The sequence below is a fragment of the Radiomyces spectabilis genome (genome assembly GCF_025331425.1).
Source record: "Radiomyces spectabilis strain NRRL 2753 chromosome Unknown BYT42scaffold_19, whole genome shotgun sequence".
Taxonomy (NCBI): Eukaryota; Fungi; Mucoromycota; class Mucoromycetes; order Mucorales; family Radiomycetaceae; genus Radiomyces; species Radiomyces spectabilis.
In genome coordinates this window covers 364,593-381,505 of record NW_026251944.1, presented here as the reverse complement: position 1 = coordinate 381,505, position 16,913 = coordinate 364,593, and the positions used below count along the sequence as shown (strand labels likewise).

At 44.7% G+C, this 16,913-nt stretch overlaps 6 protein-coding genes across 6 annotated transcripts; 2 read left to right on the top strand and 4 right to left on the bottom strand.

The window, feature by feature from the left end:
- Window positions 1-873: 873 nt before the first annotated feature.
- Window positions 874-2,424, top strand: BYT42DRAFT_596179 (uncharacterized protein; the record flags this gene model as incomplete). The annotated part of the gene is given in 8 exon segments (XM_051570923.1): window positions 874-917; window positions 982-1,059; window positions 1,078-1,250; window positions 1,316-1,378; window positions 1,449-1,541; window positions 1,599-1,874; window positions 1,934-2,050; window positions 2,120-2,424. The coding sequence occupies 8 exon segments, from the start codon at window positions 874-876 to the stop codon at window positions 2,422-2,424; spliced, it is 1,149 nt and encodes a 382-aa protein (XP_051418220.1).
- On the bottom strand, window positions 2,029-3,216 carry BYT42DRAFT_590277 (endoribonuclease L-PSP). The gene is made up of 5 exons (XM_051570479.1): window positions 3,181-3,216; window positions 3,073-3,108; window positions 2,926-2,991; window positions 2,680-2,843; window positions 2,029-2,591 (listed from the first exon to the last, which is right to left on the bottom strand). Exons 1-5 carry the CDS (start codon window positions 3,197-3,199, stop codon window positions 2,493-2,495), a joined length of 384 nt encoding a protein of 127 aa, XP_051418219.1. The 5' UTR covers window positions 3,200-3,216; the 3' UTR covers window positions 2,029-2,492.
- A 2,212-nt stretch (window positions 3,217-5,428) lies between these two features.
- BYT42DRAFT_618897 (uncharacterized protein) lies at window positions 5,429-6,192 on the bottom strand (the record flags this gene model as incomplete). Its single annotated transcript, XM_051572338.1, has 2 exons — window positions 5,429-5,988; window positions 6,051-6,192. 2 exons carry the CDS (start codon window positions 6,190-6,192, stop codon window positions 5,429-5,431), a joined length of 702 nt encoding a protein of 233 aa, XP_051418218.1.
- A 544-nt stretch (window positions 6,193-6,736) lies between these two features.
- Window positions 6,737-8,284, bottom strand: BYT42DRAFT_506124 (delta-6 fatty acid desaturase; the record flags this gene model as incomplete). The annotated part of the gene is made up of 1 exon (XM_051565069.1): window positions 6,737-8,284. The coding sequence occupies one exon, from the start codon at window positions 8,282-8,284 to the stop codon at window positions 6,737-6,739; it is 1,548 nt and encodes a 515-aa protein (XP_051418217.1).
- Window positions 8,285-12,618: 4,334 nt separating this feature from the next.
- Window positions 12,619-14,278, top strand: BYT42DRAFT_590257 (chitin deacetylase). Its single transcript, XM_051570478.1, has 2 exons — window positions 12,619-13,489; window positions 13,572-14,278. The coding sequence occupies exons 1-2, from the start codon at window positions 12,731-12,733 to the stop codon at window positions 14,130-14,132; spliced, it is 1,320 nt and encodes a 439-aa protein (XP_051418216.1). The 5' UTR covers window positions 12,619-12,730; the 3' UTR covers window positions 14,133-14,278.
- On the bottom strand, window positions 14,279-16,572 carry BYT42DRAFT_590247 (major facilitator superfamily-domain-containing protein). Its single transcript, XM_051570477.1, has 9 exons — window positions 16,528-16,572; window positions 16,398-16,465; window positions 16,211-16,311; window positions 16,033-16,146; window positions 15,896-15,956; window positions 15,799-15,827; window positions 15,060-15,723; window positions 14,951-14,986; window positions 14,279-14,881 (listed from the first exon to the last, which is right to left on the bottom strand). The coding sequence occupies exons 1-9, from the start codon at window positions 16,537-16,539 to the stop codon at window positions 14,476-14,478; spliced, it is 1,491 nt and encodes a 496-aa protein (XP_051418215.1). The 5' UTR covers window positions 16,540-16,572; the 3' UTR covers window positions 14,279-14,475.
- Window positions 16,573-16,913: the final 341 nt, after the last annotated feature.

Below are 16,913 nucleotides of genomic sequence, written 5' to 3'. Positions count from 1 at the left end.
TGAATCAGGGATCCGTCGCTTGTTATGGAAGTCCATCTCAGTGATGGAGAATAGGTCCTTTCTAATTCGGTAGCATCATCACGTGTTAGACATCAATCTACATCAAGCACCACTTTCTTTTTTTACTTTGTAATACGAATTATTCGTTAGGATTTGCAATTAGTCTGGTGCAAAAGCACAAATCGTGCCCTCAACGACGGCCATCATGGGTAATGCAACCCGCAAGAGGAATGGGAAAAGGAACGTTAGTGCAATCCTTGTATTTTGCGTCGATGGCATTATTTCCCATGAAAAGAAACTTTGTCAAGCTTTTTAACCATTTAATGTACCGGCCCATCCAAAAAGTGACAAGAGCGTTCAAGTCATCTTAAAAAGTGAAAGAATAAGAAACCAGAGACATGAAGGCTTCACTGACCAACTGTCTGGTTGTATCTGGATCCGTGTGCACGGACCTACTGTATCAGAGGAACGGATGTATCGTTTTAGTGCATATCTATCACTTAAAAATGAGTTTATGGCTCGTATCAAATCAACAAGAAGTGAACTTTTTTGGCACTGACAGCATGGCCCGCATTCATTGTTGCAGCTTGTCGGAGGGTCCGTCATAGAATGAGTGAAAGACTACGAAAGACGGAGTAATAATAGTGCGGACTGTTTTTGCCTTTTTTGCTGCAGGGACCTCCCGATTCGAAATTTGTCAGTTGGAAACTCTCTGCTCATTTGTTCATGTCAGCTCGACGATCGATCTACCGGTATCTTACCCGCAGTTCACGTACCATTCGGACCAATGACTGCATCTTACGACCGGTCGTCCGTGTGGGGCAGCGATACTACGTGAGCAGCCAGTCTCGCCAATCCCGACTGGAAAAAGGCATGGGAGGTATCTTTGAACCGTTTCTTGATCACCATGCCAAAGAGTAAGTCACTGAGGTGAATTCAAAAACTCGAGGGCAAAGAGCGTCCATTTATACAGGCCCATAGAAGTCAGCCACCGAGTGTTGTTTTGCCTTCGGAATTCCTGGCCGGTCGAACGGAGCAAGGTACTCGTATAAATTTACCGTTTGTTGCGTGAGGAAGACTGATCGTTGAACCCACGATGCCAGAATTGTTACCGTCTGACGAACAACTTCAAATGATGATCGATCATAAACAGACCACATTGACTGTGAAACAGCAGAGATCACTAACAAGTTATGTGCTGGAACAAATTCAACAGAACAAGACAGTCGATGGACAAGAGTTATTGCGATGTGAGTTCTCCGTAAAATTTCTACCAAAAAAAGAAGCACAATAATTTATGGTTACTTTCTTGCAGTGGCGGATCAGAAGACAGCCGAACTCGCAGCGCTCGCCAATATAATTTTACGCAGCTCCAAAAGTAGGATGATATGTCGTGGATGACCCTCGTCTATTTCGGTTGCTAAAATATCGCACCCGCTTTATATTAGTTGGCGCTCCCATTGCATTAGAACTCTATCGAGGCGCCATGGACGCTGGTGACGATCGTGGGGCTTTTAGTTATGCCAATATGATTTACAGAGGTATGTGGGTGGGTTTGTAACAAACCTATGTGCATGTACTTATTGACGATTGATCAGGTTACCGAGGAACGCCGAAAAATGAGGAATTGGGAATCAAGCTCATGTCACAACTGGCACAAAAGGGTCATCCTTATGCGCAAATGAACCTCGCTGCCATCCTCATGCGAACACGATCCGATCAAGTGGAAGCTGCCCTCAAATTATACCAATTAGCGGCCAAGGCCGGTTTGCACAATGCGTATGCTGAGCTGGGCCGCATGTACCGTCTGGGATACGGAGTTCATCAGGACCATGCCAAAGCCATTCACTATTTTGAGCAGGGCTCTCGTGCAGGTTAGACGAACACAGTCAACAAATTTAATGGGCCCAAGCTAAACCCCTTGTTTTTCTAGGCAATGCGCAATGCAACTTCATGTTGGGTGTATATTACTCCTCAGGATTGGGCACCCAAGAAAAGGAACCCGATCAAACCAAAGCATTCAAGTATTTCCAAAAAGCAGCCATGAAAGGTAATATATGCCCCTCAGTACTCAGTGTGTCTTGGTGACGATGTCTTATAAATCAACGATCTGTTACAGGCATGCCGGAAGCGCAGTATAATGTGGGACTTCGATTTTTGAAAGGCCATGGCGTGGAACCCAACAGTTTCAATGCGGCCGAATTCTTTCGGATGGCGGCTCTTCAGGGTTTTCAGCTGGCGCAGGCCAATTTGGCAGGAATGTATGCTGAGGGACGCGGAGTGAAGAAGGATCTCGACGAAGCTCGACAGTGGCTGTCCAAAGCTGCAGCGAGCGGTGGAGCCATTGGGAAGGATGCCGAGAAACGGTTGGCCGAATTGAATAAAGACAACAGCGCCAGCAAATCGCCGTGCGTGATCATGTAAAAGTTTTCACAGATTTTACTTCTTTTTTTCTCTAATTCAACATTTATTTTGGACGGGGTTTTTGGTGTCTATTCGGTCAAAGCGATGCATTCCACTTCTACAAGGACATCCTTGGGCAACCGGGCGACCTCGACGGCGCTGCGTGCAGGTTGGTGGGTAGAAAAGAACTGTCCAAAATTTCACCCCCGAACATCATGCCGTTAGAACATCTAAACCACCAAAAAGCGCTTTTCCAAATACACGCAATTCACTTACCGTGGCATAAACTTCGTTCACGGCAACAAAGTCGTTCATGTCCTTCAAAAAGACGGTGGTTTTGATCACCTTTTCCAAGCTGGAACCCGAAGCCTTGAGTACTTCGGAAATGTTGGTCAAACTCTGGCGAGTCTGTTCAACAATGCCGCCTTCAACAATTTGACCTGAGAAACCATGCCCAAAATGTCACTTGAGTCATGACCAGTGTCTTTTTGGTGCTCGCTTTTCTATTTGTCATGGACTTACCGGTAGCGGGCACGATAGGAATCTGGCCCGAGGTAAACACCATACCGTTCACCTTGATGGCTTGAGCTGTGAAAACGCTGTGTTAGCGTTAACCATTTCCAACTCGACATGTACGCGACATGAAGGCAAAATCACGGCAATTTTTACCATAAGGACCGATGGCAGCAGGAGCGTTGGAAGTTTCTGTATCAAAAGAAAAATCTCATATGAGCAAGATGAAACGCAGCGTTGTTCAGACAAGCAGAGCAAACTTACGGACGGGTGTCAAAGACATGGCAAAAAGAATGATAGATGAAAGGGACCTACCGAAATTTTCAAGCCAATTTAAGGATTTCGATCGAATGAGTCATTTTCCCGACCAATGATGTCCACTCATCATGCTCACTTAATTCGTTTTGTCAGTTTTGCACCGTCTTTCACGTTTGTTGAAGGATATCACTCTTAAAATCCCTCTGTCAAGTATCAAAAAAACACGTTCACTAGTAACCCTGTGCAAGTAAACGAAGAAAAAAAAATGCTGCAGGAAAAAGTTGAGACCAGCAGAGTAACTGGAGATCAAAATTTGAGTGACTAAAATGCGCGCTCGCTAGATAGCGGTCGCAGTGGCGGGACGAGCTGAGTGGTGATGCGGTGGGCGTTCTTTGCAGCAGGCAATCGTTATAGCAAAATGTAGACTTCGTAGCACGCGTCAATGAATGTTTCAGGACGTGTTTCTGCACATGCAAACAATAATGAACGACGACCGCACCTATTTGTATCCATTATTAACTAGCCACCAATTAGTTACACGATACAACATTTTTTCTTATGTTGTCTTGTCTATCTTTACTGCAAAACGGAAATACGGGTCCTTTTTTTTGCGTTACTGCTTGTATGTTCTCAGTGTGTGTGCAAAAAGACCCCCCAAAGGTGCAGTAAGAATAACCCCACCCATTACAGTAAAGACAATCTCATTACTGCTGGCCAAAAGATCCCAGCTGATTCAGCATCGCACGCACTACTTCACCAGCGGTACACGGTTGGTGAACCTGAACCTGACCCTGACATGACATGGCGGCGCAGTCACAATTGTAGGATCAGCGATGGGCAAATTAATAGGCCAACAAATGCATCCCTTTGAGTGATGACATCCGTCGCTTTCACAGCACCGCAGTGGTGACAATACGCTATAGTAGTGTGCTTGAAGGGCGGTAGAAATCAAAGCTTTTTATTTATATTAATGTTTTTACTCTGCTCTATTTCTACTCTATTCTACTCTAACTAGTTATGACCCGACCGACACAGCCAAAGCTAGTGCGGATAAGGTGTGAAGAGACGAGGTTTTTTACCATCTCTTGTCTCTCTTTTTTTCATTTACTTAAGAAAGTTACTTTTTGATTCCTGCCGAAGCAGGCCAAAAAGAAAAACCATGCGTGCCCGGAACGCCCACATGGGAAACGAAAAAGAACTCCCTCGGGGTGAGCCCACCTTGCAGTACATTACTCCCGCAAGGGTCAACGCCCGACCAGCTGATGAACGGATAAGCAAACCGGTGCGGGAAGACAAAAGTCTACGAGTAAGCTAGCCCCAGTTACGAATCAGCCCCGCCGCCGTACAACATACCGTTTCATGAATTCGCAAAATCGTCGCTTTTATATACCCCCTTCATTTTCGTCTCCGCCCACAGTCTTCGTCCAATAAGAAACGTTGAAAATGATGAGTCAGCACGGCTTGACTGCGGCACTCTACGCCTGCAATGCAGAGCAAAGGTGTTATTTCCTGTTTTTTTTAGACTAACGAGTAGGTACCTGTGGCGGATATGGCTCCAAACACTCACCTTCCCAAAAGAATGGACAATTATGAAGGCAATAAAAGAACTTGAACAAAAAGGAATTGACACTTTGGAGCCAGCATCGATGGGATATTCTTCTCCCTTATTGGCTGGTTGAACGGTATCCGTCAATGCAGCCTTTATTTTAGTATTCTGAAGGTTGATTAGATCTCTGCCCTTTGTACACACCGCCCGTCGCTATTACCGATTGAATGGCCATAGTGAATATATGAAACTGACGATCGTGGCCATAGCAACTTGGGCATCATTCCAGAGCGAATGCGGATTTCCGTCCGTACGCCTGCGCATGATACAGCCCCAGGCAATCACAACTGAGCAAAGAGTTGCAAATACGTCAGGGGAAATCAATGACACCCATCCACAGCTATAGAACAAAAGAAAACAACGCAACACCAACGGGTTCATGGTTGCTGATCGATCATTATATGCAATTAACTCGTCAATATGACTTTTTTTTTATGCGTACTCTGATTAGCAGATTAAGGTAAAAGATGAAAATACCAAAGATTAATAATAAATGACCAACGGCACGGTATCAGCAGCATAGCTATTTAGTAATTTGTCCAGCGGACGGTCTGCGTAGCATTCATGGGCCTTCAGTTTGGTTCGTCGAGATCCAATGTTCCACAGACATGATCCAATACGCCAGATAGATAGAGAGATGGGGGGTGGTTAATAGGTCGACATTTCATGCTTTTCCCCAGTGACAAGGTAGCTGGGGAGTGGGTAGGGTTCTTGATCCGGTGATGGTTTGGAGAGACGGTTCACAGTGGACATGCGCCAAGTATTTTTGAAGTCAAGCGAGGCGGGAAGCGGCCGTTTGGCGATGCGCCAGTAGAGAATGGTCTGGGCTATCCAACCAACCGCCACGAGCCAGCAAAAAGCCACGGAAGCTCGAAAACAGGTACAGGCCTTGCCCATATCCAGCACCCACGGAAATACATCGGGGTTGTTGTAAATGGTTTCCCACACCATATAATCCCGCCAACTGCACTCGACGCTGGAATACGGCTGGGTGATGATGTCGGCTCCCGGAATTAACGGAAACACTGCTGCCAGCAGCACCGCTCCAGCAAAACAAGCAATACTGCTCACCATGGTTCTCGATGGACGCCATGCTTCATAACCGGATGACCTGTCGCACATGAGAATGAAGCTGTAGACAGTGGCTGTTACGGCCGGAATCAGCATGTAGACAAATGTGGCCGGATAAGCAAACACATTATAGTTGCCTGGGTTATTTCAATAAGAGTGAGCGACGGCTGTTACGGTGAAAAGTGTTGTTTATGCCTACCAAAACCGGCGATGGCTGAGCCTTCGGACACAAACGACTGGATATTGGTGGCGGTGCCAATCAAACACCCACAGAGCACAATACCCAAGACCGCATTCAAGCCATGAACACTCTGGATGACACTCGGTCGTCCCAATTTCATCAAGGGAATTAAAAAAAGATATCACGTAATAAAAGGGAAAATGGGACACTTTTTTTTTTGTGCGATAACAGGCGTTTCAATGGATAGAGTTACAGTTTCACCATGCATTCTGATTGGCTGCTTGCAAATTCGATCTTGAATTTCCCTCCTTTAGGGAAAGGTTTTTTCAGGAACATCGAGTAGCTCTCATTCGACATTTGAAGCATCAAGGAAAATAAAGGAGACCTACTGACTTTTGGTGACTTTCGTCGAGTCCTGCGAAAAAATGATTTTTCATGGCAAAAAAGAAAAACCATATCAACTCTGTTGCCGGTTCCTATGTGTACGGAAGGTTCATCTTTAGATATCCTTCTGTATAGGCCCATAAAAATAAAAGGCAGCGCTGCCCATCTTTACAACCGGTTGCTTTCTTTTTCGAAATAACGACTGGGAGATACTGTAATGTGCTTGTTTTCCTTTCTTTATGGTTTACCACATTTGCTCTTTTCCAGGATTTCATGAGAGAGAGGGGGGAAAAAAAAGAATGAATGAATGGATGATTAATTTAATCGCTTTTTTTGAGATCGCCATGCCACACTTTGGCATTGTATTTGGCGACATCGTTCATGAGACCGACTTGATCGGCAACGGATTTCAGCGCGCCCAGAACGACACCGTTGCCCGTGGAGAAATTGTACATATAGTAGCGCAGGCCGGTTTCTTTACAAAATTGACGAACCAATGGCACACATTGGCGGAGATTATGTCTTGGCAAACGAGGGAATAAATGATGCACGGCCTGGTATTGCAAACCGCCGTGCACCCAGTCCAGCCATTCCGGGCAATCCACATCCATGGTCGTTCGCAACATTTTGGCGGGGAAACTGTCATCTTTCCCAAAGTCTTCGGTGGACATGCCAAAGTGAGACAGGGTAATTTGCACGTGAAGAGGGAACGTGAGCATGTAAGAAATGAAGAGGTACGCGACGCGCAAGGGCCACGAAGGAATGTACGACAAGAAATAGCTGTACCAGATGAAAAAGACCATAATTCCGATCAATTCCAATCGTCGGGTGCGAACGTGTCTGGCGAACAAGACATGGTTAAAGGAAAGGCGGTGAAGGTTGAATCGACCAAAGGAAAGAATAAGGTAGTAGAGATGATGTTGGTATCGGACAAAGAAGCGAGCAAAAGCGTCAAACTTGAGCACCTTTTTGTAATAAGTGGAATAAATGTTGCTAAAGAATTTGGTGGTGATGGCGAGGAAAGGTAAATGTTGGATATCAGGGTCGTGTTCGGGGTCGTTGGTGACGATGTGGTGGACGTTATGGTTATCTTTCCACCAGCCTATACTCATGCCACCGATAAAGTTGGCAATAATCACGCCAATGATGTGATCAATTTCGACTTTGCCCGTAATTTCGTTGTGTCCCGCATCATGGGCCGTGAACATGAGTTGATGCCAAAATGCTGCCATGAACACCGCGCTCGCCAAGTAATGCCAGGTCGCGGTGCCCCTGAAAGCCAGCCACAACGAAAGGTAGATAAACAGCACATAACGACAGCATTCTTTTCCGTATCGATAATAATTACATTGAAATAGACCGCGATCTTTGATGCTTTGTTCCAGTCGCCTGAAAGCGTCTCGAATCAGGACAGCATCCAGTCCTTCCTGGTCCTTGGCATCTTGAGCTAAATCGCGTGCATGGTGGTCATGCAGTTGACCAATGGCATCATCGAACGCTTGTACACTAAAGTTGGTTCCCCATTCAGCTTCCAATCGTTGTCTTTCGCTCCACAGCGGTCGATCTTTGGACTTCGCTAGTCTCACATGGGTGAGATTGGGCACATAGTCGCCCACGTAGAATCGGTGAATTAACTTTTCGTAGACCCGTGGCGGATGCATGGACCGAATTTCGTCCGTGACATCTCTTCCCAGGACGTGTCGGATGGCCAAGTCGCCTCCCGGATGTTTGTCCAGAAAATGATTGACCTTGTAAACTTTGTTTTCAAACACGAACACGGCTTGCCCTTGCTTTAATCGCGCTTGAAGGTCCTCCTCCGTCACGATTTTACGCGGAATAGTTGGCTCGGATTCGGTATTGGGTGGCATAAATCACAACAAAAAAAAAAAAAAAGGTTGAATCGAAAAAAAAAAATCTAGACAAACTAAACACCAAGGAGACTAAGGAGAGTCAAAAAAAGAAAAAAGAGAAAGAGAGAAACGAAAAAAAATCGAACGTCGGTTGAACCAGGTAGGATTCATGAGATGGAACGATAAAAATTTAGCAAGGTAAAAATAAACTCCAGCAACGGAGCGCGAAATGGCACACGAATGCCAAGTGGTCCTTTGTGTGTGTGTCGTTTATTCGTTCGCACGAAAAATGTGAGTCCTCTTAATCGATCAGTCTTGACATGCGATGGGCCGATAAAAATATCACTGCCAATCAACAATCGGCAAAAACCAGTCAAACTAAGCAACATCCGATCCCTTTATTTTTTCCTTTTTTTTTTATCTTTGGCGAAAGGAGGAGCATTGATATCCTTAATAGACTTTGGCCAGACAACGTGGGGTACATCGTCGGATTGGCGTTATTGGATTGGTTGTCATGGATCGTTGTCGCCCTGACTTATTATTTCTTTTTTATGTTCTTGGTTGTACCTTGTATTTATTTGCTCTGCGTTGACCTCCGTTCAATCGAATTCCAGGGTGCTTCCAAATACAGCAGTTCCACCGTTCCACAAAATGGAATCGCATTGACTTTTTATTTCCTTTTTCAAAAAATAAAAAAGAAAGAAAATCGACAAGTCAAAGAGTTCCAAGAAACCCACTGTTGTGTCACTTGTTCCATCACCATTTTACATGGCCTCTGTAGTATAAAGCAACCGTCGCATCACTTTGGTGCTCCTCTTTTCTTGCGCCCTTTAACCTTTCTGTCCTCGGTAACGGGTCCAGTCTTGGCTCTATTTGACCGGAATGATGATTTGTAGCTTATATAAGCTTGAATTGGCACTTGCCGGGTTCCCAAGCACAGCCTTCCCCAGAAAACCTTAACTCAGGTTCTAAAATGAAATGACCTTTGGCCCAAAAGAAAAATATGCATGTTCAACGGTTACGTCGCTTACTCCGATAATACCAACAAAAGTCGGCATGGATGCCAAATCCCCTATTTTGCGTATCGACTGTGATTGGTTTACGGTCCTAATGAACCATCTTCATCTTTCCAAGTCATCTGATATTAACATTGCAAAAATGACGTCCAGTTACCAAAATATAAAGAAGCTAGGCACACCTTTTTCCGAACTCGTCACTGATACCTTGTTCTTTGTCTACTGCCGAACTCACAAACGAGTTTTTGAGAGGGCAACGATGTTTATGTTCAGGTCAGGCACAAAAACGGGACTCAAATGCGGCATTACCAGGAAAGGAATGTTGATTGATTATACAGTATCTGCGTCTCGAGATCGGTTGGCATGTTTAACTTTATCGTACCTTTCGCGCTTACTGCCAAATCCATCTAGTGATTGATTGCTTTAAAGTCAGCTTCCGTTTAAGCACCTACTTTTCAGACAACAAGGTCACTCACACCAAATCTCAACACCATCAACAATCAAGGAATGACTGCTATCAGGTGTTGCCTCCTTTTTGCCACGATGAAGGCTTGGATCCTCTTTGGTATGGATTATCCAAACCTGATACGATGCCCGCTGGCAGATGACTTCATTCTGATATTATGGTTGTACTGAACTGATCCATTTTCATTGCAACTATGAACTGCGGCACTCACACGGGGCTTCATCACTCGCCATGGATGTTGGTAGAGTTCAAAGTCTCGTAAATGTGCTGACTAGTCAAGCTTCTTGATTTCCACGCTCCTCGAACCGCGCTTCAACATGCTGCTGTTCTGAATCGGTGCGCCACCTTGCATAGCAATAAGTAATCCTCTTTTCTGTTGGCTACGGGCTTTTCTTGGAGTCGACTCGACTTGCTTCAGATACGTCTTTCGTTAGGATCGTACTTGATTTCAAATGTGCCTTGTTCATCTTGTTGCCGTACCGTCTAGGTGGATCGCCCGCTTTCTAAGGTGACGGACCAAGCAGTAGAAGTTATCAACCTCATGCTCCCTCCACGCGAGTTCGAAGGTCCATTGGGCGGACTGCAAACGTTTCAACTTATGAAGTTGTGATCTGGGCATCTTGGAGCCAATTTGGCGAATTCATCCCACATCAGATAGCGCATCGCGTTCAGTACTCTCATGAGCATGATTTTGGACCTTGCTAGATCTCAGCAAGGGAATCTTAAGTGGTCGTTTGTCCTCGTTCCGCCCAAAGGTCGAAACACGTTGATCGATTTTCTTTACGATCTGGAAGATGTGAGCTTTTGACGCAAAAGGTGGTAAGCCGTCTGGAATTTCACAAGTCATTTGAACTAGAACAGTATGAAGAGGTACGAACTTCGCGATGGTTAGATGAGCTGGAGACATGAGAATCAAAAATTTTGCCCTGGGGCCCCGCGTCGCTGGCAACGAAATTTGGATTCCTTGGAGCTTATGCCCTTTCACGTAGCTGCGTTTTCACATAACTGAAATCCGCTTGTATCCTTGGAGCTTATGGATTTCGCGTAACTTCAATCTACCTTGTATCATTGGAGCTTATGGATTTCACGTAACTTCAATCTACCTTGTATCCTTGGAGCTTATACATTTTTCACGTAATTGAAATCCATCTTGGATCCTTGGAGTTATGGCTTTTCACGTAGCTGAGATAAAGTGAAATCCCCATAAGTATCCTTGGAGCTTAACATTTTCACGTAAATGAAACCCACCTTGTATCCTTGGAGCTCATACATATTCACGTAGCTGCGTTTTCACATAACTGAATTCCGCTTGTATCCTTGGAGCTTATACATTTTCACGTAATTGAAATCCACCTTGTGTCCTTGGAGCTAATGGCTTATCACGTAGTTGTGTCCTTGGGCAGCTTATGGCTTTTCACGTAGCTTCACATCTCGTAACAGGAAGGATGTGAAGCTCCGTGAAAAGCCATAAGCTCCAAGAACACAAATGGGATTTCACTTTATCTCAGCTACGTGAAAAGCCATAAGCTCCAAGGACACAGTGGAGATTCACTTTTTATCTCAGCTGCGTGAAAAGCCATAAGCTGCCCAAGGACACAAACGGATTTTCACTTCAATCTCAGCTACGTGAAAAGCCGTAAGCTTCAAGGACACATTCCCACATGGAACATGGAACATTTCACTGAATTGATCGTTTTTGAGAGCCAGAAGCCATATGGACTCTTACGATATCAGGCCACGCGATGCATGCATGCGGTTTTTTCGCTGCTACTGAAATCCAGAAACATATCAAATAATAGAAGGTCTCATATGCCATTGCTTCCACAGTCTTTATAAAGCAGATGCCAAGATACTCTAGCTGCAGGTAAACAGTATGATATCTTACCTTGTAACCCGTTTGTTGCAACAGTAACGTACTGAGTGAATTCCTTCGCAACTCGGATAGAACTCTTTAAATCCAAGGTGTCTGTACTCTTTTCTCGCAATTTTTACTGGGGCTGCGCAGTGTGTACCCCAGCTTCGCGATTCTTTACATTGTACTGTCTTCTATAAATATCAAAAGGCAAACAATATCGGTGACCCTTTTCGATCTAATTATGAATGCCTGGCCCCGTGGCTGATAAGAATCATATGGAATTCACGGGAGAACAAAACACAAATGATTTTTATTTTTAAAATAACAAGCTTTGCCAGTAATTTAATTTTAGTAATCGAGGCAACGCCCGCGTTTATTTTGAAATCGTCGCTTATGGGTTCAACCGCGAATCTGGACGCAGAATCCATGCGCTGAACGCGAATTGCGCGAAAAGGGTAGGTTATTAAGGTCTTTGGGATCTGGATGAGGGTAAAAAAAGTCCACCTTGTGCTTTGATCGTCTGCGCCAAAAAGCGCCACGGCCCGTGTCCGTGATGCGGAGTTTCATTCGCGGAAAAGGATTGCCCCGAAACGACGCTGGAACTAATATGCCCGCAAAAAAAAATAAAGGACGCAATCGTCCCTGTTCCATCCATTGCACCATTGGAACAAAGTCGTGAATGGATCATACCATACCATTTCGCGTTTCGAGGTTGATGAATGATAAGAAACTTCATCTATTTCTAGTGTATCCATTGCATTCAACCTGCGATCAAGAAAAAAACGATCGTCATCCAAACAAGATGATCGCGAAAAAGTTTTTATTTTTTTTTCTGTGTTAATTTTTTTTGGCTAAATTTAGGCTTATTATTCAAAAATAGAAAATCACTCCATGTCCGAAACACAGACAACCATTTGCCAAGAAGTTCGAGTCTATACGCACTAGCGAATATTACCAATGTATATCGCTCAATTATGACGTTTTGAACTCCAAGTCTATAAAAATGATAAGGTACCCAGCAACTGGAAATTCTGCGGATTTACGAAAATTTTTAGTTATTCCTTTGTCCCTTTTTTTTCAGTCTCTTCTTTCTCGTTCGTTTTTTCCGTCCCTTTTTGATTTTCTGAATGCAATTCAAATCAATTGCCTTGTCCATTGCCGTGGCGCAAGCCATCAACTTGGTGACCGCTGACGGAGGTCAGGAATACTGGAAATCGTTCAATTCCAGTGTGGATCCCCTGAACATCAACGTGCCCGAGATCTCGCAAACTTCGTCCAACGATCCTACTCAGGAATGTGTTCACTACAACCCGGATCCTTCTCTGTTCCAGGTGAATCAAGCAGAATGGCCCACAGTGTGGAAAACCGCCACTTCCAACAACATGAACACCAGCACTGAATTCCAGAATTTGTATAATTCCATCGACTGGAACAGCGCTCCCAAGATCGAGGTCCGTAAATTGAAGCCCGATGGTTCGGTGGACATGACCGGTTACGATGAAGCCAACGATCCCGACTGCTGGTGGTCCTCTTCAGGTTGTACCGTGCCCAAAATGAAGGATGTCAATCCCGATATCTACGAATGTCCTGAACCGGAAACATGGGGCTTGACCTATGATGATGGTCCCAACTGTTCGCACAATGCCTTTTACGACTACCTCGAACAGCAGAAATTGCATGCTACCATGTTCTACATTGGTTCCAACGTCATTGATTGGCCTTACGGTGCTATGCGCGGTATCAAGGATGGTCATCACATCGCCGCTCATACCTGGTCCCATCAATTGATGACCACCCTCACCAACCAGGAATTACTCGCCGAATTTTATTACACGCAAAAAGCCATCAAACTAGCTACCGGTGTCACCCCTCGTTACTGGCGTCCGGTAAGAAAAAAAAAAGATTCATCAGTGATTTGGATTGAGAGTCGCGGATTTTCTAATTACTATATTTTTTGTTACGGTATAGCCATTTGGTGATGTGGATGATCGTGTGCGATGGATTGCGACTCAGTTGAACCTTACGACGGTGTTGTGGAACCTTGATACCAATGATTGGTCAGCCGGTGTGGATGAACCTGTGCAAGAAGTGCAGCAAGCTTATGAAGATTATATTCAGATGGGTAGCAATGGTACGTTTGCCAACTCGGGCAACATCGTTTTGACCCACGAAATCAACAACGAAACCATGTCGTTGGCCCTCAAGAATTTGCCCGCTATCCAGAAAGCGTACAAGAATGTGATCAACGTCGCCACTTGCCAAAATATCACCTATCCTTACATGGAAAGAACCATCGCTTTCCGTCCTTTCGCTGACGCCATTGCTCAAAAGAATGATTCCGGTATTGCAGCCTCGGATCTCGTCGGTTCCTCCACCAGTGGTCCCGTCACCGCCACCGCTTCTTCGTTGAGTTCTGCCGGTGCCAGTGGTTCTTCCTCCGACTCGAGCTCCTCCGATGCCATTAGTATGACCAGCAACTCCATCGTGGCTGCCGCTCTTATGCTCGTCGCCGCCATCTTTTCTTCGTAAGAAAAAATAATCCTGAATAGAAAATAAAAAAAAAATGGTCTTATGAAAGACCAACCATTATCAAAAGTTCCCCCTCTCCTTCCCCCTTTTTTTTTTCTGGAACAGAAAATTTTGTAGTTATCCTTTATATCAGTGTTCAATAAATCGTATCAATCTGTCATTTTTTTATTGCATTCATCTATTGTGTAACGAGTGGGTTGAAATTGGATGAACGGTTTTGTCGCGTGGCAATAGGTCAAGCTAGCTGCCAAGGGCAGCTGCCAATATGAAAAATAAAAAGGGTCATACGTTACAAAACGGAAAATGCACATCGGTGTGCAACATCAAGTGCCACAGGATGAAATCACATGTGTAACAAATGACTTTCAATGATCGATAGGTTGGTATCATGGTTTGTTTCTTTCTCTGGTACTAGTGTGCGATCACTGTGACTCTCCCAATCAAGGGATTCTGGGGTCGGAGACGCAGCCGAGCTTGGACGACGTACATTGACGGGTTGGGCCCATAATACGGAAAAGAGGCCGACCAGAGCAAAGGGGATCATAAGAATACATGCCTGACGAACTGATCGTGCGTAGATGGATTGAATATCCGATTTCAAAGGTTCCGTCAGCCCTGCAATGAGTAGCAAATCATGTTTGACCCGTTCGGCCTCATCGCTCGATAATTGACTGGACATTAATCCTGTATTGAGGGTATGAAGAAACACGGTGGAATAAATAGCAATGCTAAACGATCCACCCAATGATCTGTATAAAGTAGTAAAGTCTTTCAAATTAGGATGACTGCCGGGTCGGAACTTGCATCGCTTCACTTACCGGAAAAAGTTGCACAACGACGTGGCCACGGCTACACTGTAATTATTCAGAAAAGATTGGATTGAGAAAACCTTTGGATGCATATCTAACTTGGGTCGGAAAGACTTACTTTTCTTCCATGACGAAATGTTGAGTAATGATTACAGAAGGTTCAACGATCAGTCCCGTGGAGATCCCGGTTAGTAACAACGTGGCAAGTTGCTGAAGCAAGGAAGTGTGAATGTCAAAGCATGTGATCAGAGCTGCCCCGATGGTCAGCAGACCAAATCCAATCCACACAAAGATACGAATGGTGCCTGTTCTTGCAATGATCACACTGACAAGGCCGTAGCAAATGGGTCCACTCAGTTGATCGGGCAGCATTTCCAGGCCGGAAATGGCCGCGGAATCTCCATTGATGACTTGAAAATACGTGGGCATATAAAAATGCATGCCATACGTGGCAAGACCGAATAAAAAGTGGCCTAAAAACATGGTCCTCACCGTCCGTTGCTGGAACATCCGAAACGAGATCATGGGTTCTGCAGCTCGGTATACCTCATGGCAGATGAATAAAACGAGTAAAACGATACCGATAGCAATCATAGTGAGAATGAGAGGCGACGCCCATGGATAAACGTAGCCACCCCACTGTAAAGCTAGCAAAAGTACAATGGTCGATGACAGCATGAGTAGCATGCCAGTGTAATCCATTCTTCCCATTTGTATCCACACAGAACATGGACGATTCGGCCACGGAAAAAAGAAAGCTAACAGCAGTAGAGCGATCATCGCTTACACCAATGTAATGTGGTTTTTTTTAGTCTCAAGGTTAGATCCATGCCAAGAATAGAAACAAAGCTTGTTACCTAAAATAACATTGATGTAAAATGTGTATCTAAAAAAAGCACCATAAGCTTACAGGTACGAATGGGATTCAAGAGTGTTTGGAAACATTTTTCTTACTGCCATATACCATCATCGACCAAGGTACCACACATGAGTGGACCGAGAATAGCCGCGCTACCTAGCATGACCTATCAGCTTCGATAGGGAAAACACGTCGGAAACGAGCCAAGGTGCACATGTAGTTTTATACTTACCCCATGATATGCTTAGAACAAATTGATATTTTCCTCGTTTTTCCGGTGGCACCAGATCGGCTACCATGACATAAGTCAACGACAAGATGCCCCCACTCCCCACCGCTTGCCAAGCTGCACCATGGACATACTGGTTAAAAAATATGCTCACGCTCTTTTGTTTTCTCGATCCACTTACCGCGAGACACAATAAACATCCACATATTGACGGACACACTGCAACAAACTCCCCCGAGGATAAAGGTAGTAAGGGCAACCATAATGACAATTTTCCTGCCACTATTATAACACGATGATGTGAGAGAGATGACAATATGGCAGACAAAAAACAAAAAGATAGAGCCATTGAGTACAAGTGTGCTTACAGACGTTCGGCCAGGCTTCCAAATAATGGCTGAAAGGAAGTCATGAGAAGTAAATAGAGCGTGCCTGCCTACAGTCTATTGTTAGCATGATAAACATCCAATGTCAAATTGTTCGAAAACCGTTACTTGCCCAACCGGCCATGGAAGCATCGTTGAAATAGGAAGCAATATGCAACATGGACAAGGCCGTGGTGGACAGATCCAAGGCTACTGCTAAAAGGGCAGAGAAAATACTAAAGTACGAAAACCAAAAATAATGGTGTTAGTGGTTCTTTATCATCCATGCTTGGAAGCATCACAATAAATGGACTATGCACGGTTGTAAGCTCAGGATGAGCTTACCCTAGTAGAACGCCAATGGTAGCAAGGCGCGAAAGCTTCATCTCTTTCTGATCAGTTTCTGGCACATCAACTTCACCCGGTATCGCAGCCGTCGATGTACATGCACTGGATTCCATCATACATGAAGAACAAAGGTAAGATCAACAGGGACCCATGTCCGTTCAATTAACTTTT

What these genes read in the sequence shown, in the direction of transcription:
- BYT42DRAFT_590257 (XM_051570478.1), top strand. Translation starts at nt 12,731, where the DNA reads ATGCAATTCAAATCAATTGCCTTGTCCATTGCCGTGGCGCAAGCCATC. An exon ending in CCCCTCGTTACTGGCGTCCG is followed by an intron (nt 13,490 to 13,571) that starts GTAAGAAAAAAA and finishes GTTACGGTATAG; the next exon opens with CCATTTGGTGATGTGGATGA.
- BYT42DRAFT_590247 (XM_051570477.1), bottom strand. An exon ending in GTCGATGATGGTATATGGCA is followed by an intron (nt 15,828 to 15,895) that starts GTAAGAAAAATG and finishes TGCTTTTTTTAG; the next exon opens with ATACACATTTTACATCAATG. An exon ending in CATTTCGTCATGGAAGAAAA is followed by an intron (nt 14,987 to 15,059) that starts GTAAGTCTTTCC and finishes GAATAATTACAG; the next exon opens with TGTAGCCGTGGCCACGTCGT.
- BYT42DRAFT_590277 (XM_051570479.1), bottom strand. An exon ending in TGCTGCCATCGGTCCTTATG is followed by an intron (nt 2,992 to 3,072) that starts GTAAAAATTGCC and finishes GCGTTTTCACAG; the next exon opens with CTCAAGCCATCAAGGTGAAC. An exon ending in TCCTATCGTGCCCGCTACCG is followed by an intron (nt 2,844 to 2,925) that starts GTAAGTCCATGA and finishes ATGGTTTCTCAG; the next exon opens with GTCAAATTGTTGAAGGCGGC.